The 19,548-nt window shown below is 44.7% G+C and overlaps 1 protein-coding gene across 6 annotated transcripts in view; it reads right to left on the bottom strand.

Moving 5' to 3' along the window:
• The window catches only part of Ncam1 (neural cell adhesion molecule 1), a 303,364-nt gene that overhangs the window by 53,940 nt on the left and 229,876 nt on the right, over positions 1 to 19,548 (bottom strand). For all 6 annotated transcript variants that reach the window (XM_015987214.3, XM_015987213.3, XM_015987215.3 and 3 more), the window contains exons 2-8: positions 13,376 to 13,450; positions 11,555 to 11,773; positions 10,590 to 10,733; positions 9,916 to 10,053; positions 8,747 to 8,864; positions 8,131 to 8,303; positions 273 to 415 (exon numbers count right to left, since the gene is read on the bottom strand). In XM_015987214.3, the coding sequence (XP_015842700.1) occupies positions 273 to 415; positions 8,131 to 8,303; positions 8,747 to 8,864; positions 9,916 to 10,053; positions 10,590 to 10,733; positions 11,555 to 11,773; positions 13,376 to 13,450 (1,010 nt within the window). The remainder of the gene's footprint in view (positions 1 to 272; positions 416 to 8,130; positions 8,304 to 8,746; positions 8,865 to 9,915; positions 10,054 to 10,589; positions 10,734 to 11,554; positions 11,774 to 13,375; positions 13,451 to 19,548) is intronic.

Genomic DNA, 19,548 nt, shown 5'->3' on the forward strand with positions numbered 1-19,548 from the left:
CTATTGCCTCCTCCCCAAACCATCTAACGTGACCAAGCCCACTACCAACATGCCCCTGGCAATCCATACAGGGAAAGAGTCCATCCCACTGTGAGAGGATGTTGAGTAGACCACAACCAGGCAGGCTGGAGGAGGGAGGTTGCAGGACCTACTGTGGCTACGGGTGACCACATCCCATCTTGCCATGTGCCAAAGAGAACTGGGCCTGGGGTAGACTTGAGATGCTTCAAGTCTGCATTCCATAGCCCTGAAACTCTTGGGTGACATTGTACCTTTTCTTCACTGCTGATGTTTCGGGTGGAAGTTCTCCAGGTGATGGAGGGGATGGGATCTCCTGAGGCTTCACAGGTAAGAGTGACTTGTTCCTCTAGTTCCATGGCCGTCTGATTCTCTACATAGGTGATTTTGGGCTTTGCTGAAAAGAAAAAAAAAACATTTCCATGAATTTATCTGGTTATTTTGCTCTCTGAGGTTTAAGTGACAACATGTATCCATTTAAAAGAGTTTCTTATTTACTAAACATAAGGCTCAAGTCTAGGTATAGTAGGAGACACAGAACTGAGCCTCCAAAGGTTCTGGCAACATTGAAATGACAGTCAGAGAAACATTCTCTGGAATATACAGACAATAGGCGCCTGAAGCCCACTGCAGAGGAGCGCCACACTGGCTCTAGCCTTCACATGCAGATGACTTTGGGGCGGGGCCATGGGAGTTTCAGCAGGTGCAAATGTGGGTGGAATGGACTCATTCTAAGCTCAGAAAAATTCTTGAAGGAAATAAAAGGAGCAAAAGGAGAGGCAGGGAGGGATGGAGGAAGGGAGGAAGGGAGGGAGGGGAGGAGGGAGGGAGGGAGAGAGGGGAGGAGGGAGGGAGTGGAGGAGGAGGCTGTTTCATGGAACAAGAGGACAAAGCAGGTGGTATTTTACCCATAAGCCAGAGAAGCTCATGGGTGGAGTGTCATTGGAGCCATGGAGTGGTCACTGAACCCCAAGAAGGTCAATCTAGGGGGAATTCTAGAATGGAGAAAACTGAGTCAGAAGCCAGTCTGGAAGCTTTGGTCACATGCTTCAGGGTAGGCTGAGGACAGGGAGGAGGGAAGCTGAGCTGAGTTCATTTTCCAAATGTTTGAGATAATGCAAAGAACACACAGCTTCCAAAACTGAGTTAAGTGTGAAAACATTAGAGAAAATTGAATTTTCCTAATTTAAAACAATTATACTCAGAAATTGCTGAACCTTCCATAGAAGAGAAAAGATAAGGCTGTGCAAACAACTGATTTCACTACTTGAAAGAAAGGCAGGGTAAAAAAGACACAAAGCCAGAATGACAGGTAGCTTCTGAAGTCACTGTATTTCTTTTCTATTCAACTTCGTAGTAACTGCAAGTCAGCTAAGAATATGGCCTGAAAAGATCTATATGGAAGTCCTCCACGAAGCTTCAATAAACTGAAATCAGTGACCAAGAGCCTGCTTCCAGACAAAAATCACCTGAATAGCTCAAGTGGCTTCTTAATGTCACCAACAGGACACTTAGCAAATTATTTTCTCATGCCTGGCACATGGACAAATGTTAACCCAGCAAGGCCAAATGATGTTGAGATGATGGAGTCCAGGGGTTCTGGCTGTAGCTTTCTGTAGGAAGACTTTATGTCTTACATTGATAAAGATGCATTGCATGAGGTCACAACTTACATCATATGGAATGACGGTTCACTAGTATCAAATACTAACTAATTTTAGAGGGTAAAATAAAGCAAAGCAAAACTAAGGTGAAATAGGAATTGAATCTCTAGGCTACCAAAGCGACCAAAGGAAAAGGAAAAGGGACAGTAGACATAAGAGAACAACAGATAATCCCATCACTGGGGAGGCAGAGGCAGGTGGTTCTCTGTGATGTTGAGGCCAGCCTGGTCTACAGGGAGAGTTCTAGGACAGCCAGGGCTACACAGAGAAACACTGTCTTGAAAAACAAACAAACCAAACAAACAAAAGACCCCCCCTCCCCAGATTTTCTAAACAGTGACTTGGAGGCTGGAGCTAGCCAGATATACAATGGCCAAATTTCTGGAAACTTCATTGTAAGAGTCTGAGATTTAGACACTGTTTTACTATTTTTGGCCTTCTGGCCCTTAGCATTTTGTCTTGTCAGAGAAAGGGTAACAGAGGAAGGGTCAGGTGGTATCTATGATTCCATCCGCTGCCTCTAAAAGCAGCACTGTTGTCAGTGCCAGAGGAAGGCAGAACGTCACAGGTGTTGTGAGGTTTATGAAATGCCCCCAGAGTCTCTCATGTCTGAACACTTGGCCCCTGCTGGTGACGCTGTTTGTGAACGTTATGGCAGTTTTTGGAGGTAGAGCTTTCCTGGAGGACGTACATCACTGGGGGCGGAGATTATATAGCCTGACCCCACTTCCTGTTTCCTGTCTACTTCCTGTGTATGGATGAAATGTGATCCTTCTGCTTCCTGATTGCCAGACTGGCCTTGTGGCTCCTGATGTCATGCCTTCCCAACCATGATGGGCTGTATCCACTTTGGAACTGTTAGTCAAAATCAGCCCCTTTCTCCTTTAAGTTTTGGTCTGAGGAGTCTATCTGAGGCACAGAAAATAAACACAATCAGGATGTTATAAATAATTTCATGGAGACAGAAAACACTACTGGGCAACCAGGGACATATGCAGAGTGTCTCCTACTTGTAAAAGATTCTCTCCCTCTGTGTGCTAGCACCAAGAGGGATCTCTCCAAGTTTCATCTTCCCATGGTCCTCGCTCCAGCTTGAGTTCTGCACGAGCTCCTAGAGTTTACAACATTCTTCTGCTGTCTCTCTGCCTCCCTGAGACTTAGTGCCTCCAACAGTTGCATCTCTCCTTGTATGAGCTGCTTTTCGGTGGCTGTGATAAAACACCATGACCAAGACAATTTATAGAAGAAAGAGTGTGTTTTGGCTTACACTTCCAGAGGGATAGAGTCCCTCATGGGGAGCTCATAGCAGCCAGCATTGGGCAGAGCAACAGGAGCAAGAAGCTGAGAGCTCACATCTTTCAACTAAGCAGAGAGAGCCGACTGGAAGCAAGATAAGGAGATAATACACTTAAATCCTGCCCTCAGGGACTTACTGCTGACAGCAGAGCCATGCTTTCTCCACTTCCCCCAAACAGTGGCAACAACTGGGACCCAGTGTCCAAATGCCAGTCCACGGGGAGCTTTTCCCATTCAAATCACCCTCTCACTAGCCTGTGACTACCAGTCCACTGCTCTGCACTTGGCTACTCAGCAATAGCCATGCCCACTCCTGTGCCCATAGTTCCTGGGAGTCCAGTCCAAGGAGAACCCTGAGATTTTTCTCCTTCAGTCCCAGGTGGTCTCTTGCTATCACCCATAAGTTCTGCTTTAGTTACAGGAGACAGACAGGTAACCAAGGCTTCTGCTACCACTGAACGTGCATCAGCTTATGGTATCAGGAGACATCAAAATCATTAGCATCGGCATAAATAATTAACAGATCATTAGCAAAGGCAAAAAAAAAAAAAAACAACTTTTCGGAAGGACCCACAGAGAACAGTGATGGAACCTCACAGCCACGTAGAATGCAGCTACTTAAGGAAAGGAGCCCTTGGCTGATAACTAGGGCAACACGTGATAGAGCAGATCTCTATCATAGGGTATCATTAAGTCATAATAACAACAGTTTCTGCTTTAGTCATGATCTTTACATACTGTGCTACCCTTTCTGAAGCCATCGGAGGTTTAATCTCTTCTTTGTTACCCAAGGTGTAGGTCTCTTCCCCCTTCAACACCATTAAGCTTTGCTACTGCAGAGCAAACCTTCTCAATATACCTTAGGGATCACCCATGGCATCGATCTAGAAGGGAAAGGATTGAGAGCAAAGAAAGACGCTCTAACCAGCTGGTCCCTTTTCACTGGGCTCTTTGATCTCATGCTAGTTGCCTCAACCAATGGAGGAGACCAAGAGAAGGAGGAGGGAAAGAAGGATTAGGAGGCAGAAAGGAGAGAGAGAGGAGTTCAAGAGAGCTGAAGGAGCTCTCCTTGCAGCATTGTAGAGGATGCTGATTCTGGATTTGACACAGTTGTTACAGGTCCATGATTTTCTTGCTGACTTGTCTAAGAGCTCAGCTACCTCTCTCTGATTGCCCCACTGTGCTGTCTAGAGAACACTCTAACAGTCTTGGGAAAGAAATGGCGGTGGTGTGTGTGCAGATGCAGATGCTCAGGGGTGTAGAGATGTAGGGATGATTGTGTTCCTTTAGGATTAAGACTGGGGGACACATCCTGCCTTGCCTGTTTCTCCATCCTAATTTCTCTTTTCCTTGCCACTTCCCCTGGCCTTATCCATTCTGTTCATTCTCCCATGGCCACACATGACTCCTCATTTGCTACCTGTCCTTCCTGCCTGAGTCAATCATTGCCACCAAAGGGGTCTGGAAGAGGAACAAGAGCTGTTCTCAGCCATTCATGATAGAGCTGAGTAGGTTCCACAGAGCAGCTTCTTAAATGCTGGGTTATGACCCTATTAAATTACACAATTGCAAAGCAGAAGTTATAATAAAATTTGGCAATAGTAAAATGTTTCTGGGCAGGAAAAGACCAGAAATTAATTCAAAAGCAAATGCACAGTGAATCTAAGTTGCTTCTGGCAGTGTTTGCCCATGTTGCATTGTGTGGCTTCACTGCAGCCTTGGTTCTGAATGCTCAGCATGTACATGCCATCCCACCACACAATGCCAACAAGCACTGGCTGCAAAGCCTCAGGCTCAGCTTCAAGACTATTGTATGTTATGAATTGTAGTGTTTTTACTACACATGCAAAGTTTTCTGCTCTTACAGAAGCATAATGGCTTAATTATGGAAAACAATGACTTCAAATATTTTCCTACCATCATTCCTCAGCATGTAAGTATCAAATTAGTGTATCTTTGGATAGTATTGCTTGATTTGGATAGAATGCTCGATTTTAAAAATTGCTGTTTGAGTTGCTGACTTGAGTTTCACAGAAAAATTATTCAATGAGTTTTGGCTTGGGATTGGAGACAGCATTTCCAACAATTTCTGAAATGGTCCTAAACAAATTCCTGCCATTTTGTACTGTGTATTTATGCAAAGTGGTGTTCTCAGCCTTGATGATTATAAACAAAAACATCAAGCAACACTGAAGAACATTGAAGACATTCTGTGTTCTGTAATATCAAATATTCAGCCAACATTTAATTCTTTATTAAATAAACAAGCATGCCCATCTCATTGGTATGCAAATGTGCTTTCGGTTTTTAATAAGTGGAAAAGTATATGTATACCAAAACCACAGTTTTAAAATGAGTCTGTTAAAAATTTCTCAGTAAAAAGGACTTGCAAGTGAAAAGCATCTAGAGGACCTATGAGCAGCTTTGTGGTCGAGGGACAGCACACGGTCTCTCATATTCCTTTCCATTTCTTCCATTTCTTATGCATGCAGTTAGCACAGGTGCCTACTGGTTGCATGGAGATGTAGCCATCACTGCTTTCCCAGGGTCTGAACCAAGAAGCCATTGTTTTGCTTTGCATCATGATTCCTTATGAGGAGCACCTGAACTCTGCGTGTCATTTGTAAAATAGAACCAATAATTGAGTCTACCTCAGAGGGCTGTGGTGAGGATTGCAAAGGCTAATTTGTGGTTATTTGGCATGGCATGGAACAAATGCTACTTCTGTATTGGGTACTATTATTATTATTATTATTATTATTATTATTATTATTATTACTTTAACGGTTCCTCAGAAACGAGATGATAACTTTATCCCAGGATCATCTCCCTATTACATGGGTCATGCATCAGTCACATGAACTAATGGCTATTCTTTCAGTTATTCAACTGCTCCTGCCAACTGTCCTAGGCGCTGGAGGCATGTGTGTAAGCCAGCCAGGCAGAGTCCCTGTCTCCAGCAGCTCAGCTTGCGCTTTCCAAGCATTGCCTGAGGCACTTGTCCCACCATTCGAAATGAAGTAGTGCATCATTTTGATGACTAACTGATGCCACACAGGATAGGAAATCTTTCCCTATAAAACACCACCATGCTGTTGCTATGGAGACATTATAGGGGGCTGTCATTTCAAATGTCAGTGTTGGACATCTCCACGTGCCTGTGAATCTACTGATGAGAACAGACTCCATGATATTGTATTTTAAACTTGGCAATGGCCGGACTCACAGTAAACACTCAAGTGGATAGTGCTGATTGACACTATCTATCCTCTTTTGTATGTTTATATGTCTATCTCTATCTTTGTGTTTCTCAGAGTCCAATTCCACTTATCTCTCTAGCCACTCTATCTAGCTGCAAAGGAGCTCAATATTTCTTAAATGAAGGGATAAATTAACAAATGCACCTGCCCTTCTGTATAATCTAGAAAACAGAATGATTGGAGGGGTAGATTAATCTGAAGTAGAGAGAAAACACCATTGAGAATGATTTTTTTTTTATGGGCTGGGAAGACAGCTCAGCCAGTAAAGTATCTGCTTTGCAAAGGTGAGGATTTTAGTCTGATCCTCAGACCCACATAAAAGAAACCCTGGCACAGTCAGCCTTATTTGTAATCGCAGCCCTTGGGGAGGTGAAGACAGACAGATCCCCGGAACTTGCTGGTAGCTAGCCTTGCTAACTTAGTAAGCAGTAGCTTAATGAGACCCCCCATTTCTCCAACAAGGTGGACAGCACCTGAGGAATGATACCCAAGGGTGATCTTTGGTTCCATCCTCATGGACATCTATGTGCAGCTGCACACACACATGTGCAAACACGTGCACACACACCTAAGCAAGTTTTTTTTTTCATGACGTTTTGTGTTCCTTCTCACGACCTATTTGTAGACGCAGTTGTCATCAATACACAGAGAAGACTCATCTGTGATGACCAGGGCCATCTGCATAAAAGCATCTGATTTTCAACAGCATGTTTACAGACAGATCTCTCCATCAGACTAAGCAAGCAGGTCCCAGTACTGGCTCCCAGGTGAACATTTTAACTCCATGGGAGGGACAGGCACCAGAGAGGCCTCTCTGGCGTGGTGTTCACCAGCACGGTCTACCCTGCAGCATTTTATCTGTGCTTTTTAGACAGAGAAGCAGAGACCTTCTTTGCAACAAATCCTTTTTTTTCCCCACAAGCAGGCCAAAAACCCATTTCAATTCTGAAATGCCTGGAAATTGCCGAATTTATAAGAACAAAGCAGATGGAGACATGAAAGCTTTTTCTGTGATTTCCTATGACACACAGTGGCACACAGGCCAGTAAAGGAGGGGGTGGGGGGAGGTGAGGTAACCCGTTAAGGACTGCTGTTTACTAAGGTATCATGAGTCTGGAGCTGTTTTGAGAACCAGGGATAAAACAATGTATAAAACAGCCAGCATGCTCCCAATACACTTTGAATGCTAATGGAGACTGGAGAGAAACATGTCAAGAGGATGGGTTCAGGACTTGTTAGGTGAGTGGAGAAGATACAGTGAGTCTGAGGGTGGTCAGGAGGGCGATAGCTTGGATGGGGAGAGACAACAGCAGAGATGAGGTGAGGGAAGGATTCACGAAAATGTCCCTGAGCTGAGGTCTGCATGATGATAACCAGAAGGCCGCTCAGAGCAGGTCTGTCTTAGGCAATGATACTCCAAGCGGAATAGCCTCAAAAGCAATGTCCCGAAGCTAGGTGTGAGAATTAGCTTGGTGTGAGGTAGAGACAGAAAGGAGGCCGGTGTAGTTGGAGAGCTTTCTCCATGGAGCAGATGGAGGAAAAGCTGGGGCTAGAGTACAAGGCCGTAGTTAGGGTACACTGGGCCATGAGATTAGTGTGGAGTTTACTTCAGCTGACACAGGGATCTTGAAAAGAGGATTGGCATGGAGGTCCTCTGGTTACCATGAGTAGAAGAGATTGAGGGGAGCCAAGGTGGGGAGCAAGGACACCAGCTAGAAGGCTGTGTGTTATTGAATGGTTTCCTGGACTTAGGTGTCAGAGCAGGCAGCAAATGGTAGCTTTTTGGATGTCTGCCGCAGCAGTGTGGGCATGCCTTTCTGATGGCTACAGTATGCAGAGCAGGAGGAATTGTGCCTGAACAGTGACCCTGACCCTCACTGCGCTGTACCTACCAAAGACCTTGAGGTGGATAGACGCATCCTGCTCGCCAGCCTTGTTCTCAGCAATGCAGATGTACTCGGCCTCGTCATTTTCGTCCACATTCCTGATAGTCAGCTCAGAACTGTCATCATTGAAGATGTGCTTCTCATCATCTTCCTCCTCGGTTTCAATGGGTTCCCCATCCCTACACAGTTCAGAAATGCAAAGGGTGATGATTCTGAGCATGGAGTTAAGAGGTTTCTTTCCAATCAGTTTCCACAGAATTCAGACTGTGCTGATGGGACAGGTTCAGTCTACATAGAGGGGGAAGACCTTTGAGTAGCATTTATTGTTACATGCTTTTTATGCTTCTCCCCAGTCTTGGGAAGCTATGCAAAGACTGTCAATATCTCTCATAAAGGATTCAAAGAATCATCTCCATCACACCCTCTGGACCTGCCCCCATAAGACTGAAAATGAAACAATAATCAAAGACACAGAGCAAGAGAATGTCCCAGAAAAGAACCATTCCTCACCCTGGTATTTTAGGAAGCCCATATTCATGCCACTGAAAAACCCACAGACAACAGCTTCTAAGGGTTCCCTTCTCCTCTCACACATGACACAAGGCACAAGCCAGTTTCTTACTTTGTCCAGCTCATGGTAGGCTCTGGGAACCCATCAGCATCGCACACCAGGGTGACGGACTGGCCCAGGTTAGCAGTGGCATTCACGATGCTCTGTCTGGCCTGGACAGTGGGTGGTACTGAAGGAAAGAAGCATGTCAGGGGTAGTTGTACATAACTTAAAAGTACCTGATGGCCCTGAGAAGAGGCATTTGGGGGCCAGCAAGTCACAGAGTCACCACCTGGGGGGTAAGAGACCTGGACAGCCACAGCATTAGTGCAAGTGATCTAAACTCAATGGCATTCTAAATAATTAATGTAAACCAAACAAAAATTTGCCCACAAACGTGCATTATTGTTTTTAAGAGTCCAGCTGCTATATTACCTCTTAACTCATGTTCATGTGGTATTTGATTTACAGTGGCTATTTGCTATGATGTTTTTTTCTTAATCAATATATGCTACATAACAACAAGGGCTGGTGGGACTCGATGTTAAAAGGAGGCTCTCCATACTGGCAAAAGTTAGAAAATGTAGTTCCTGGTGGTTTTCAGGTTGGTATGCTTCCAAAAGACACCAGCTCAGCAGAGTGGCATTTCTCTGCAACTGTCATAAACAACCTTGTGCACAAAGTGTTTCCACTGAAGGAATGAGAGGGGGAGAGTTTGGCAAGGAAATACATATCAATAACCAAAACAATTCAGATGCGATTTACTTATTTTCTTAGCACTGACATTATAATTTCCTGTAAACATCTTGCAAATGTCAGATCGATGCTACGGGTGTGTTTATTTGACACTGCAAATTAAGATTAATAAGCCCATGGACCATAATGTTGACTATTCTGAGATCTGAATTGATTGCAATATTTTCTCTGCCCATCAAACCAAGGGGACTAACTTCCTAATGATGGTAACATCAAGGACACTGGGGATGAAGAGGGATTTATTAGTTTTAAGTCCTGCAAGACAATGAAGGGCATTTAATATCTACAATTGGGGGGAGACACCAAAAACCAGTGTGTTAATGTGAGAATGTCCCCCTCTCAGAGGTTCTGATAGTGGGCGGAAATTCTGCTGAGATGCAGGAATGAGTCAGAACAGGTCTACACTCAAGAGGACCTGGGAGAGAAGGTCAATGGGGAACCTTAGCTGTAGCGATGGAGAGAACAGGAAGGACAGATCTCCTCACCATTCACAATGACCTGAATGTCCTTGAAGTTGATCTCCCCCCGGGCCAGGATTCTGCCCTCACAGCGGTAAGTGCCCTCATCTGTCTTCTTGATGCCCCGGATCTGCAGGTAGTTGTTGGACAGGACTATGAATCGGACTGGAAGAGACAAGAGGCAGGTTCAATCAAGGTCAGCCGAAGAACTCCACAGTCATCCAAGCAAGCAGCTGAGCCTCTTGTTCTTGCATTTCATTGGTTCTGTGTTTTGTTCTTTCTGAGACAGAGTTTTACAGTGTAGTCCATTCTGGCCTGGCATTCACTATGTAGCCCAGGCTAGCCTCAAGCATGCAATCATTTTCCATATTAGTTTCTGCATGTTGGGATTACAGACACATGACACAACCTGGCTATCACACCCTTTTTCTTATCTTCAGGGTTGGGTTTTAGGCTGAAATGAGAAAAGTCACTCTTGGCCCTGAAATAGAGATGAGGTCAAGTCTACTAGGGATATGTCTTTTGCTTTGGAGAGACAACTAGATGCCCAAACACACAAGTTACAGGTATAATCTGTTTGGGACCCAGAAATTGCATGTGGGTTCTGGGACCCTGAATCTGCATTTAGATGGAATGCCTCAGGGACTGGGTAGGGGTGGAAATTCAGGGAACCTGATGGCTCATGGAAACTCAGGTCTTACCATCTTTTTTCAGGATAACGTCTCGGCCTTTGTGCTTCCAGATGATGGTTGGGGGCAGAGAGCTGACCACATCACACACAATCACAGCATCTTCTCCTTCCTTGAACTCCTGTGGGGTTGGTGCATTCTTGAACATGAGCTTCTCTGAAAGACATCAGGAGGAGCAGAGTGAGGAAACCACACCTTCTCACTAGAACTGTGCTGCCTGGGTTTCCATCCCAGCCCAGTATCCACCCATGATACAGTGGTGGAGGAGGGTCTTTGGCAGAGGCAGGGCAGCTAGCTTTAAGAGGGGTCTGTAGAGGGGAATGGGCTCCCTGCTGTAGTGATGATGCACAAGGACAGTGAAGGTCATTGGTTATTTTTTTTTTTTTGGTCTTCCACTCAGACCCCACCCCAACTTCCTTGCAGCAGAGAGAATTCTGAAGAATGAGGGCCCAATAAATGCTATGATAATCAACACCTACCTACTAGCTGTTACCTATCCTGACTTGAGCCAACACTATGAATGGTAAGAAGGCAATGAGATGTCACTGCTAGGCTGGCTTTCAGTGGCAATGGGAACTACCTTTTCTGAGCAGCATCAAGTACTCACACACAATACTCCATCTCACTAGGTCATTGGGCTGTATCACCAGCAAAGGTAGTGGGTAAGAAGAGAAAATCTGAACCATTTGTCTACCATTGTCACTTAGAAGTCATGGAGGAATCCATGATAGCCCTCTAGGAACTGTGTTGTTTGTGGAGAATGAAGGACAGTGGGAATGTAGACTCATAAGACTGGTGGAAACCATGGACTGACCATGGACCATTTGAGAGTGTACCAGAACTCTTAGCAACTCAGGGACAGAAAAGGAACTCCCAGGCCCTTACTGGTCCTCCTGTTGCCCTCTCGCTGCTTTTGCTACCCACCCAGGTATCTTTCTAAGAAAGGCGGGAGTGGAGAGTACATATGAGGCTCTTACGGAAGATCTTCACGTTGACCGTGGCCTCAGACTGGGTGCCATCCTCGCCAGTGACCACACACTTGTAGATGCCGGCATCGTCGATATTGGCATTGTAGATGGTGAGTGTTGAGGAGTCATCATCATTCCACACCACCGAGATCCGCTGCTGGTTTGGGCTCAGCTTTTCCCCATTGGGGGAGAACCAGGAGATGTCCTTATCTTTGGCTTCTCCTGCCACTAAGGAGGAAGAGATTATTTTCACAGCACAGAAAAGGAGAAGATTAAGCCCTTCCAGAGTATCAGTGGCTACCTAGTAAGAATTCCTGGTGGCAAAGACTGGAGGGTTGGGAAGGAATCTCTAACATGAAACATTTTGTAGCTCTGCTCCGAGTCTGTTTAATTATATAATAACATCTCTTAGAGTTGAAAGGATTCACCAGCTACCTGTGCCTGTATCTTTTTTTAGTGGTCCTGCCCTTGGGGAGGGACAGTATTTGCTGTAAACCCACTGTGTCCCATGCACTAAACTAGGGATGAATGTGTATTATGGGATGGGAAAGAAAGGGGTTAGCTTATCTGAGCCCTGAGCTCCAGGACGTAGTTGGCCTGAACCAATTGATCAGGATATAAAGGGTGGAGACTGCTCATCTTCTGAGTTGAAGATAGTCCAAGAGTTAAGATTCCAGCCATTTTGACTGTGGCAATTTTATGAGTGACATTCTGATGTCTGTTGCCACAGTCAACCCCTTCCATGCTCCGAGGAGACAGAACATCAGCAATTCTCTCTCTCTGGGCACCTGTGAGGGGCAGGACTATTGTTCAGCTGCCTAGAAGCAAGGCTGGGTCAGGGTGAAAGGAACTCCAAGCCAATGCTCCTTCTTTGTTCTACTACCTGTATGGAGGTACCAGCCTGCCCTGCCTAGCTCTGTGCAGATGCTCGGTAGAGAAATACAGTCTTCCTTTTGGGGCTCATCATGTTTTCAATAAATATCACAATTTACAAGATGTGCTGTGGGCACTAAAGCTCTATCTTCAGATCATTGAAACTGCTGTAATGATGGCAGAGCTGGAGCGAATGTGTCCATCAGCCACAGCCCTCTGATCAGATGCAAATCCTGGTGGCAGTTCAAGCTCCTTTCCGCCCAACGCTGCTTGTTAAATGCCACAGATCACCCCTAGTTCAGTTCATTCCTGTTTCTGTTACATTTCCAAATCCCCAGCATGGCATCTACAACTGCCTTGAAGCCTAATTTCATATCCTTCCCTCCACTGGATAGTTCCCGATTATTATCAGGGATCTACTTCCAAAGGAAGCAATAAGAATAGCAGCTCTCACATATCCCAGAGTTATGTACATGTGTGATGGTGATGGACAGAACATGTTGGGTATTTGGAACAGTCATGGAAAACCAAGATAGGTGTCTTCACAACCAGTGCTACTCATATTCAATGCGCTGTCAAAACCTTGGATTTTTGAGGTCTGAGTTATTCTAAGAAATGAATCTTAACCACTAGATCACTATGGAGACATTCTTTCTAAGTTCATGCTGCATTCCAGAACTGTGCCTATAGACAAGATACAAGACCCGAGATGATTCAGCCTCTAGGGTATATGCTGGTTTTCCTACAAACCCCTTTGAGATGGCTCCAATGTCAAGTAGAAATATAGATAGCATGTCACTATGAGGAGCAAGTCTCTGAGAATGATCTGCAATGTTACACTGCTGATCAAGAGGAGAGCAGTGGTCAGAATTCTAGGCTGAGCACTCCTAGCTTCCACTCTTGAGCAATAGGTTTTGGAGGCAAGCTTTGGGATACGATGGGACCCGGGACACTTGCCTTGACACAGGAAGAATTTGGACTCTCCAACGCTGATTTCTCCTTGGCTGGGAACAATATCCACTTGCAGGGAAACTGGAAAAAAAAAAGAAAAAGAAAAAGTTGAGATCAAACACACCTTTAAAATTTAGATGTCAAACCCCAGAACTTTCATTCAAAAATGGGATTTTTTCAAACTCAGCTTAAAAGAGGCTACAAGGTTTATTTGGCTTCTGAGAACTTGTGACTACCAAAGTGACTTCACACTGTAGCCAGAAGTAGACGCAGCCCAGACCACTCCTACACAGCACTGCTATCTGCTGTCAGAGTGGAAGGGGTCCCTTGGGCGGCTGACTAAACAAGTATGCTTTGTATTCATAGAGAGAGCCAGCTAGTCAATTCCTTTTGGGTGTCAGTCTGCGGTGTCTCTAGGCTGTTAAGAGCAGTCAGCAGTCACCCCAGAACTATGTGTAGGGATAGCTTGCCTATGCTACCATGCTTGGTCACTGTGAATCATCAAGGGTGCTGATGAGAGTCCACCTTACCCCGCAACATAAAACCATCACACCCATCCCCAGACCTAGAAATAACATCAGCACGCCAGTCAGTCTGCTGTGCGCCTGAAATCCCACAGTGCGTTTTGTGCAAGTCTTTGCATCTCTTGGCTACTTTTCTTGAATTTCTATTTGAATATCCATACGCTCCGTCTCCCCATGGCACTGATAAGAAAAAATACATAACACCGGATCTCACCATTGCCCGCTTCACTCTGCGCCTCGTTTATCTCCTTAGAGCAGATAACAACTGTTCATGAAAACTCAGTTTTAGCATAGGAAAACGGAATGCTTTATTCATTTGAAATCAACTTCCTTTTGCCTCTGCTCTCTTTAAGTAAATCTGAAAAGGGAAGGCTAGTATACATTGGGTTCTATGGAGAGAGCGCCTCAGAGCCATTACGAAGCAAGCACCACGGCCCCCCCAACTTAACGCCCCCCCAAACAAAAAACAACAAACAGGCTGGGCCATAGAGACTCTGAGCTCTTCCTTCCAACAGCCATTTTCTGTTCACAGTATAATGGAGGGAAAGCACGTTGCCATGGTGACCAGCTTGCAGGCAGGGCTGGTGCAGCAGCTCTGAGTATGGGCTCATGAGACAAGAGACCACAGTTGTGCTCAGCAGAATACAGGGATCAAAGGGCCTGCCTGGGGCTGGAAAGGGAATGCACAGGGTGTGTGTGTGGGGGGGGGGGAGCAGAGCAGTGGGGGGAAAGCTTTCCTAACCATCCCACTGACAGACAAGGCAGGTCCTGAGAAATTCAGCAGAGGCTTTAGGAGGAAAGGGGTAAGGAAAAGGGTTCAGGGTCAAGGAGGGGAGGGGGCTGAGCTCTCCTCTACGGATGAGAGCCTGGGAGTGGGTACATTCAAATATGGAACTGGAGGAAATAGTAAAATAATCTAGGGAATGTTACCACCTCCACTTTGCTGTTGCCAACCAGTCTGGGGGTCAAGGCTTAATTCTTACCCAAGATCTTGCCCTCCCCGACCTCCACCTTTCTGTGCATAGCCTTTGGCACATACAGCTGTACTGGGACATGACAGTGACCAGGGCCGAGTCCACTGGTCCAGATGCAACCAGCTGGGGTTGCTTTTCTCAACCTCTCTAGCTGGACATAGGTGCTGCTCAATTCCACACTGGGACATTTGGAAGGGGTCTCAGAGGTCACCCTGACCTACCTCTTCACTTTCCAGACAGGGAGGAGCCATGAAGTGTTTCCTTACAGTCATTTGGAGTTATAGGCCCATGTTGTGGAGCCCAGGCCTCCTGGCTCTCAGGTAAGTTCTTGCTCACTTGGCAGTATGATCTTTGTGATGAGGAAAGATGTTCCCACTGAATGTTAGAAAACATCTGGGTATGCTTAGCATGGCCATTTCTTAGGGAGTATAGAAAGCTCAGGGTTAAGCCCCTCTGCTATTCTGAGAGCTTGGGGCTTTAATAGAGAAGGCTACGGGCCAGAGCTATGAATTTGAAGGCCAACCAGCACCTCTTTCATTGCTCTTGGTGGCTCACACTTCATGGAATGGATGGTACTTTGAAGCCCAGGAGCTGTGCCTCCGCCATGATTCACCTGAGCAATATTTCTTTGGTGGAGTTTCCAGGGCATTGTCTAAAAGCAGAGGCATACTTCTGTCTGCCAAGTTCACTGGCCCATATGCTCAGCATTAGCTGTCGGCCTCAACATATGGATCCTGTTACTTCAATACCCTCACTGCTGGAGAATATTCTTATTCTGAGTGAAAAAAACAGCCTTCACTTTTTAAAAAAGCTGCTTTCAAAAAAGAACATGCCTCTCAAGGGGGAGTCAGGCTGAAGAGCTTTCATAGCCAAATGTGGCCAAGATCTATCTATGGACAACTGAGAGAAAGAGAAATGCGAATTTCAAAGGAATTCCCAGCTTAATGGGATTCCTCACACACATTTATCATCAGTTCTAAAAACAGCAATCTTCCGTGGAGACTGCTGGCCCTTTGCACACAAGGAAAAGAGCCTGATTTCTCTCTCAAAGCACCAGACAGGCCTGAGACAGAGGAGCCTAGACACCCTGCAAATAATATTTGGAGGTTTTAGACTGTGGTCAGTGGCACATTATTCTCCTGCACATGCTAAACCTTGAAATATTAGGTCTAATAACGAGAAGTGGAAACCCTGTGGTAAACTTGAAACTCTAAACTCCAAGTCCCCTGCCTCCACTGCTTGCTCCTTCCCTCCACACCTCTATTGCTACTTTTCATTGTTTGCAATAAAATCTCCAGAACTGTGTCTCACCTTCTTCTAGTTTGCACGCAAGATCATTTCCCAAGCGGGCACAATGCACACCTTTAAAGACACATATGGAAGCGTTGCTCTCTCATCACGTGCCTCATGCCCTGCTTTGCTTCAGCCTTCTCTGCATAAACACTGTCATCCAAGCTGCATATGAAGATTAACACTCCCAACACCAGGTGTTTGGACCTGGGTGGGCTTCGCTGGCTAGGGTAACATTGTCCATGTGAAGCCCACCTGCAGTCAGCCTTCACTATCAGCTTTACAAAAGGCATTTCATTCTTATATCAATCCATTAACAGTTCAGAGAGATAAAAAAGGCAGATGGAGGGCAGGGCACTGTGTCATTTACAGGAGAGGAAACTGAGATGCAGGGAATGAAATACTTCACTTAGATGATGAGCAACTCAACCAAGAACGAATGAATGGACATCATCTAATTCTAATGCTCCTGCTCATCTGTCTCCATTTTTTAAACACTTTGAGCCTGAGTGTGTGTGTGTGTGTGTGTGTGTGTGTGTGTGTGTGTGTGTGCGCACGCGCGCGCGTGCGTGTGTGTGCTTGTGTGTGGGTGGTGGTGGTGGTGGTGGTGGTGGTGGTGGTGGTGACGGTGTGTAGATCAGAATTCAATCTCAGGTGTCATTATTCAGGAAGCATCCACTTTGATTTTTGAGGACAGCATCTCTCATTGGCCTGGAACTCATTGAATTAGGCTAGTTAGGCTGACCAGCAAACCCCAAGGATCCACCTTACTTCACTTCCCCAGCACTGTATTACCATCACACCAGGCTTTTCCATATGGATCCTTGCAGATCAAGTTCTATCTCTCTAGGCTCGTAGAACCTTTTTGAAGCATCCAAATAGGTTTATTGTAACTTGTTAGTTCCCATTCATTGTTCTCTCTCTCTCTCTCTCTCTCTCTCTCTCTCTCTCTCTCTCTCTCTCTCTCTCTCTCTCTCTCTCTCTCTTTCTCCAAATCATGGGTTAGATATAGTATTTTGTATAAATGCATTTCAATTATATTGCTGTCACCATTTTCCTGTGGTTAATGATAACTGTCCTCTTTGTTCACAGATGATAATATGACTCCCATTTGACAGATGGGAGAGCAGAAGCCCAGGCCTTAATTAATACTCAAGATTCAAGCTCACAATGGACAAAGTCCAGAGCCCCAGCCGCTTCCCTCATACTATGTTACTCCCTGTGAATGAATATTTAAAAAATAAAGTTCTGTCCTTTAATGAATAGAATGGTCCATCTCTCCTTATCTCACATAAATAAGTATGTGAGAGAGTGCTTAGATTCTTCATTTTCAATATCTCTCTCTCTCTCTCTCTCTCTCTCTCTCTCTCTCTCTCTCTCTCTCTCATTGATGAATGTTCTAGAAGCAATGCTTGCTCTTTTAGGTGTAGATAGATGTTTTATAACTCCCAGATTCCTAGTAAAAGTAGGCTATAAAGTCATAGTTATTGAAGAAGAGTGAATGAAAATTTCAGTTCATAAACGATGCTAAGGTACTTATCAGGAGAGGTGGGGATCTTGTTAGCTAAAGCAACAGCAAAGAATCATTCTGACTTCCAAAGGAGTTAGGGATTTTGCTTAAATCAGCATCTTTTCACAGCAGTTTAATTTTACTGGTTTTCTTTTCTGATTCTAATGTGTTTGTGGGGTAGGAGTTTCAGGCAGAAAGTGAACTCAGGTCTTTGTGGCCACTTGGAAGTACTGCCATGTTGGGAGGTTATGAAGAAATTGGCCATGGGAAAGATGAGATTGCATCTGTGTGTGGGCCCAGGGCCAAAGTGGGAACTGCTGAGGAAGATGTCTTATGATTAATCAATTTAAGATGGATAAATTACAGAGGATTGCTCTGCTTAGTAACTATGCATGAGATGAAGGAATTTTCTAGAACTTATTTAATAACGGCCAAGGATTTCCGAAAAAGATGTTGAATTGTAGCTTTTATGTTTATTTTGTTAGTTGTTGTTTTAGAAATAAGCCTTAAATGTTACTATAAGCAATCACCTTGGTGGAGAGATGTGGTTTTGTTTTTCTGTGTGTAACTAGGGGGCCTTTTCATGTGACCATATTTGCTCTAATTCCAGCCACAGACAACCAGGACAGGAACATAGGAACTTGGAGCCCCTACTGATAGTGACCTTTTCCTCTCACAGCTAAACACATGGAACTCAAATAAAGTAAAACAATTAATGTGGTAGTCACGCTGAGTGCTTAAGGCTCAGCTTCAGTTCATCTGCTGGAATGTGATCTCAGTTAGATCGCGTGTTAGTTGTGTGATCATAGCCAAGTTACTTAACCTCTCTGTGCCTCCTCTGCAAAACAGAGAAAATAAAACTCCCCACAGCTTTGGAAAGGTATGTGAATTAATATATGGAAAAATCACATAATAAGCTCCTAATACTTGTATATTCTGTGCATCACCTCTAGGAACTACCCTTCCTAGTAAGACTATTTCAGTTTGAGGAAAGCAATGTTTTCCTTTATGGCTTAAAAATAAAATTTCTTTCCCAAATGATCTAAACTGTGGATAAGTAGCCTATTTCTGCTTTTTGCATTAATTTATTTGTTTGGAAGATGCTGAATTCAGTCAGAGCCGAAACACAATAATGGAAACACTGAGCAGTGCTCTGGATGGATCCTTTCACCTTGGCCTCAGTGCTCTAGTCTATAAAAACAGCGAGGCTGAACTTACATGCTGGGATTGTCACAGAACTAAATAGGAGATAGTTGTGGTTCAAGACTCAGGTTCTGGATTCGGGGAGACAGTCTGAGTTCCAGTCAGACACTTAGTAACAGAACTGACTGGCACACTGATCCTATAGACCTCATGTGGGTATTGAACTGATTTAGAAAGATATTTTATATAGTGCCAAACACACACACACACACACACACACACACACACACACACACACACACACACACACGATCTAGACTACCCCCACAATCACAAATAAAATAACCAATAATGTTTGTAACAGCAGGAATGAGACAGTAGGAATTTCTTGTATACTATCATAGCTAACATCTCCAAAGTCAACTAAGGTGTATGTATGTGTGTATATGTTTATATCTATGTGCATGTTCAGATACAACCACTGAGAGCTTATACAAATGTGTATATGTGTACTGATGGAATAAGTCCAAATGTCAGATTCATACTATTGGAAGAGTAACTTGGTATGAGCAAATTTATCTAATTAAGGGAAAATGGATTAATACATTACTAGATGGCACAGGGGTGTCACTCATACCAGCCCTACAGTCGTGGCTTGAGCTACTATTGGCAGTAGCTGCTCGGGAGAAAATTAGGCAACCATTCAAATATAAACCCCAAAGCAGGCACTATTTTAGA

This window comes from Peromyscus maniculatus, chromosome 7, assembly GCF_049852395.1.
Source record: "Peromyscus maniculatus bairdii isolate BWxNUB_F1_BW_parent chromosome 7, HU_Pman_BW_mat_3.1, whole genome shotgun sequence".
NCBI lineage: Eukaryota > Metazoa > Chordata > Mammalia > Rodentia > Cricetidae > Peromyscus > Peromyscus maniculatus.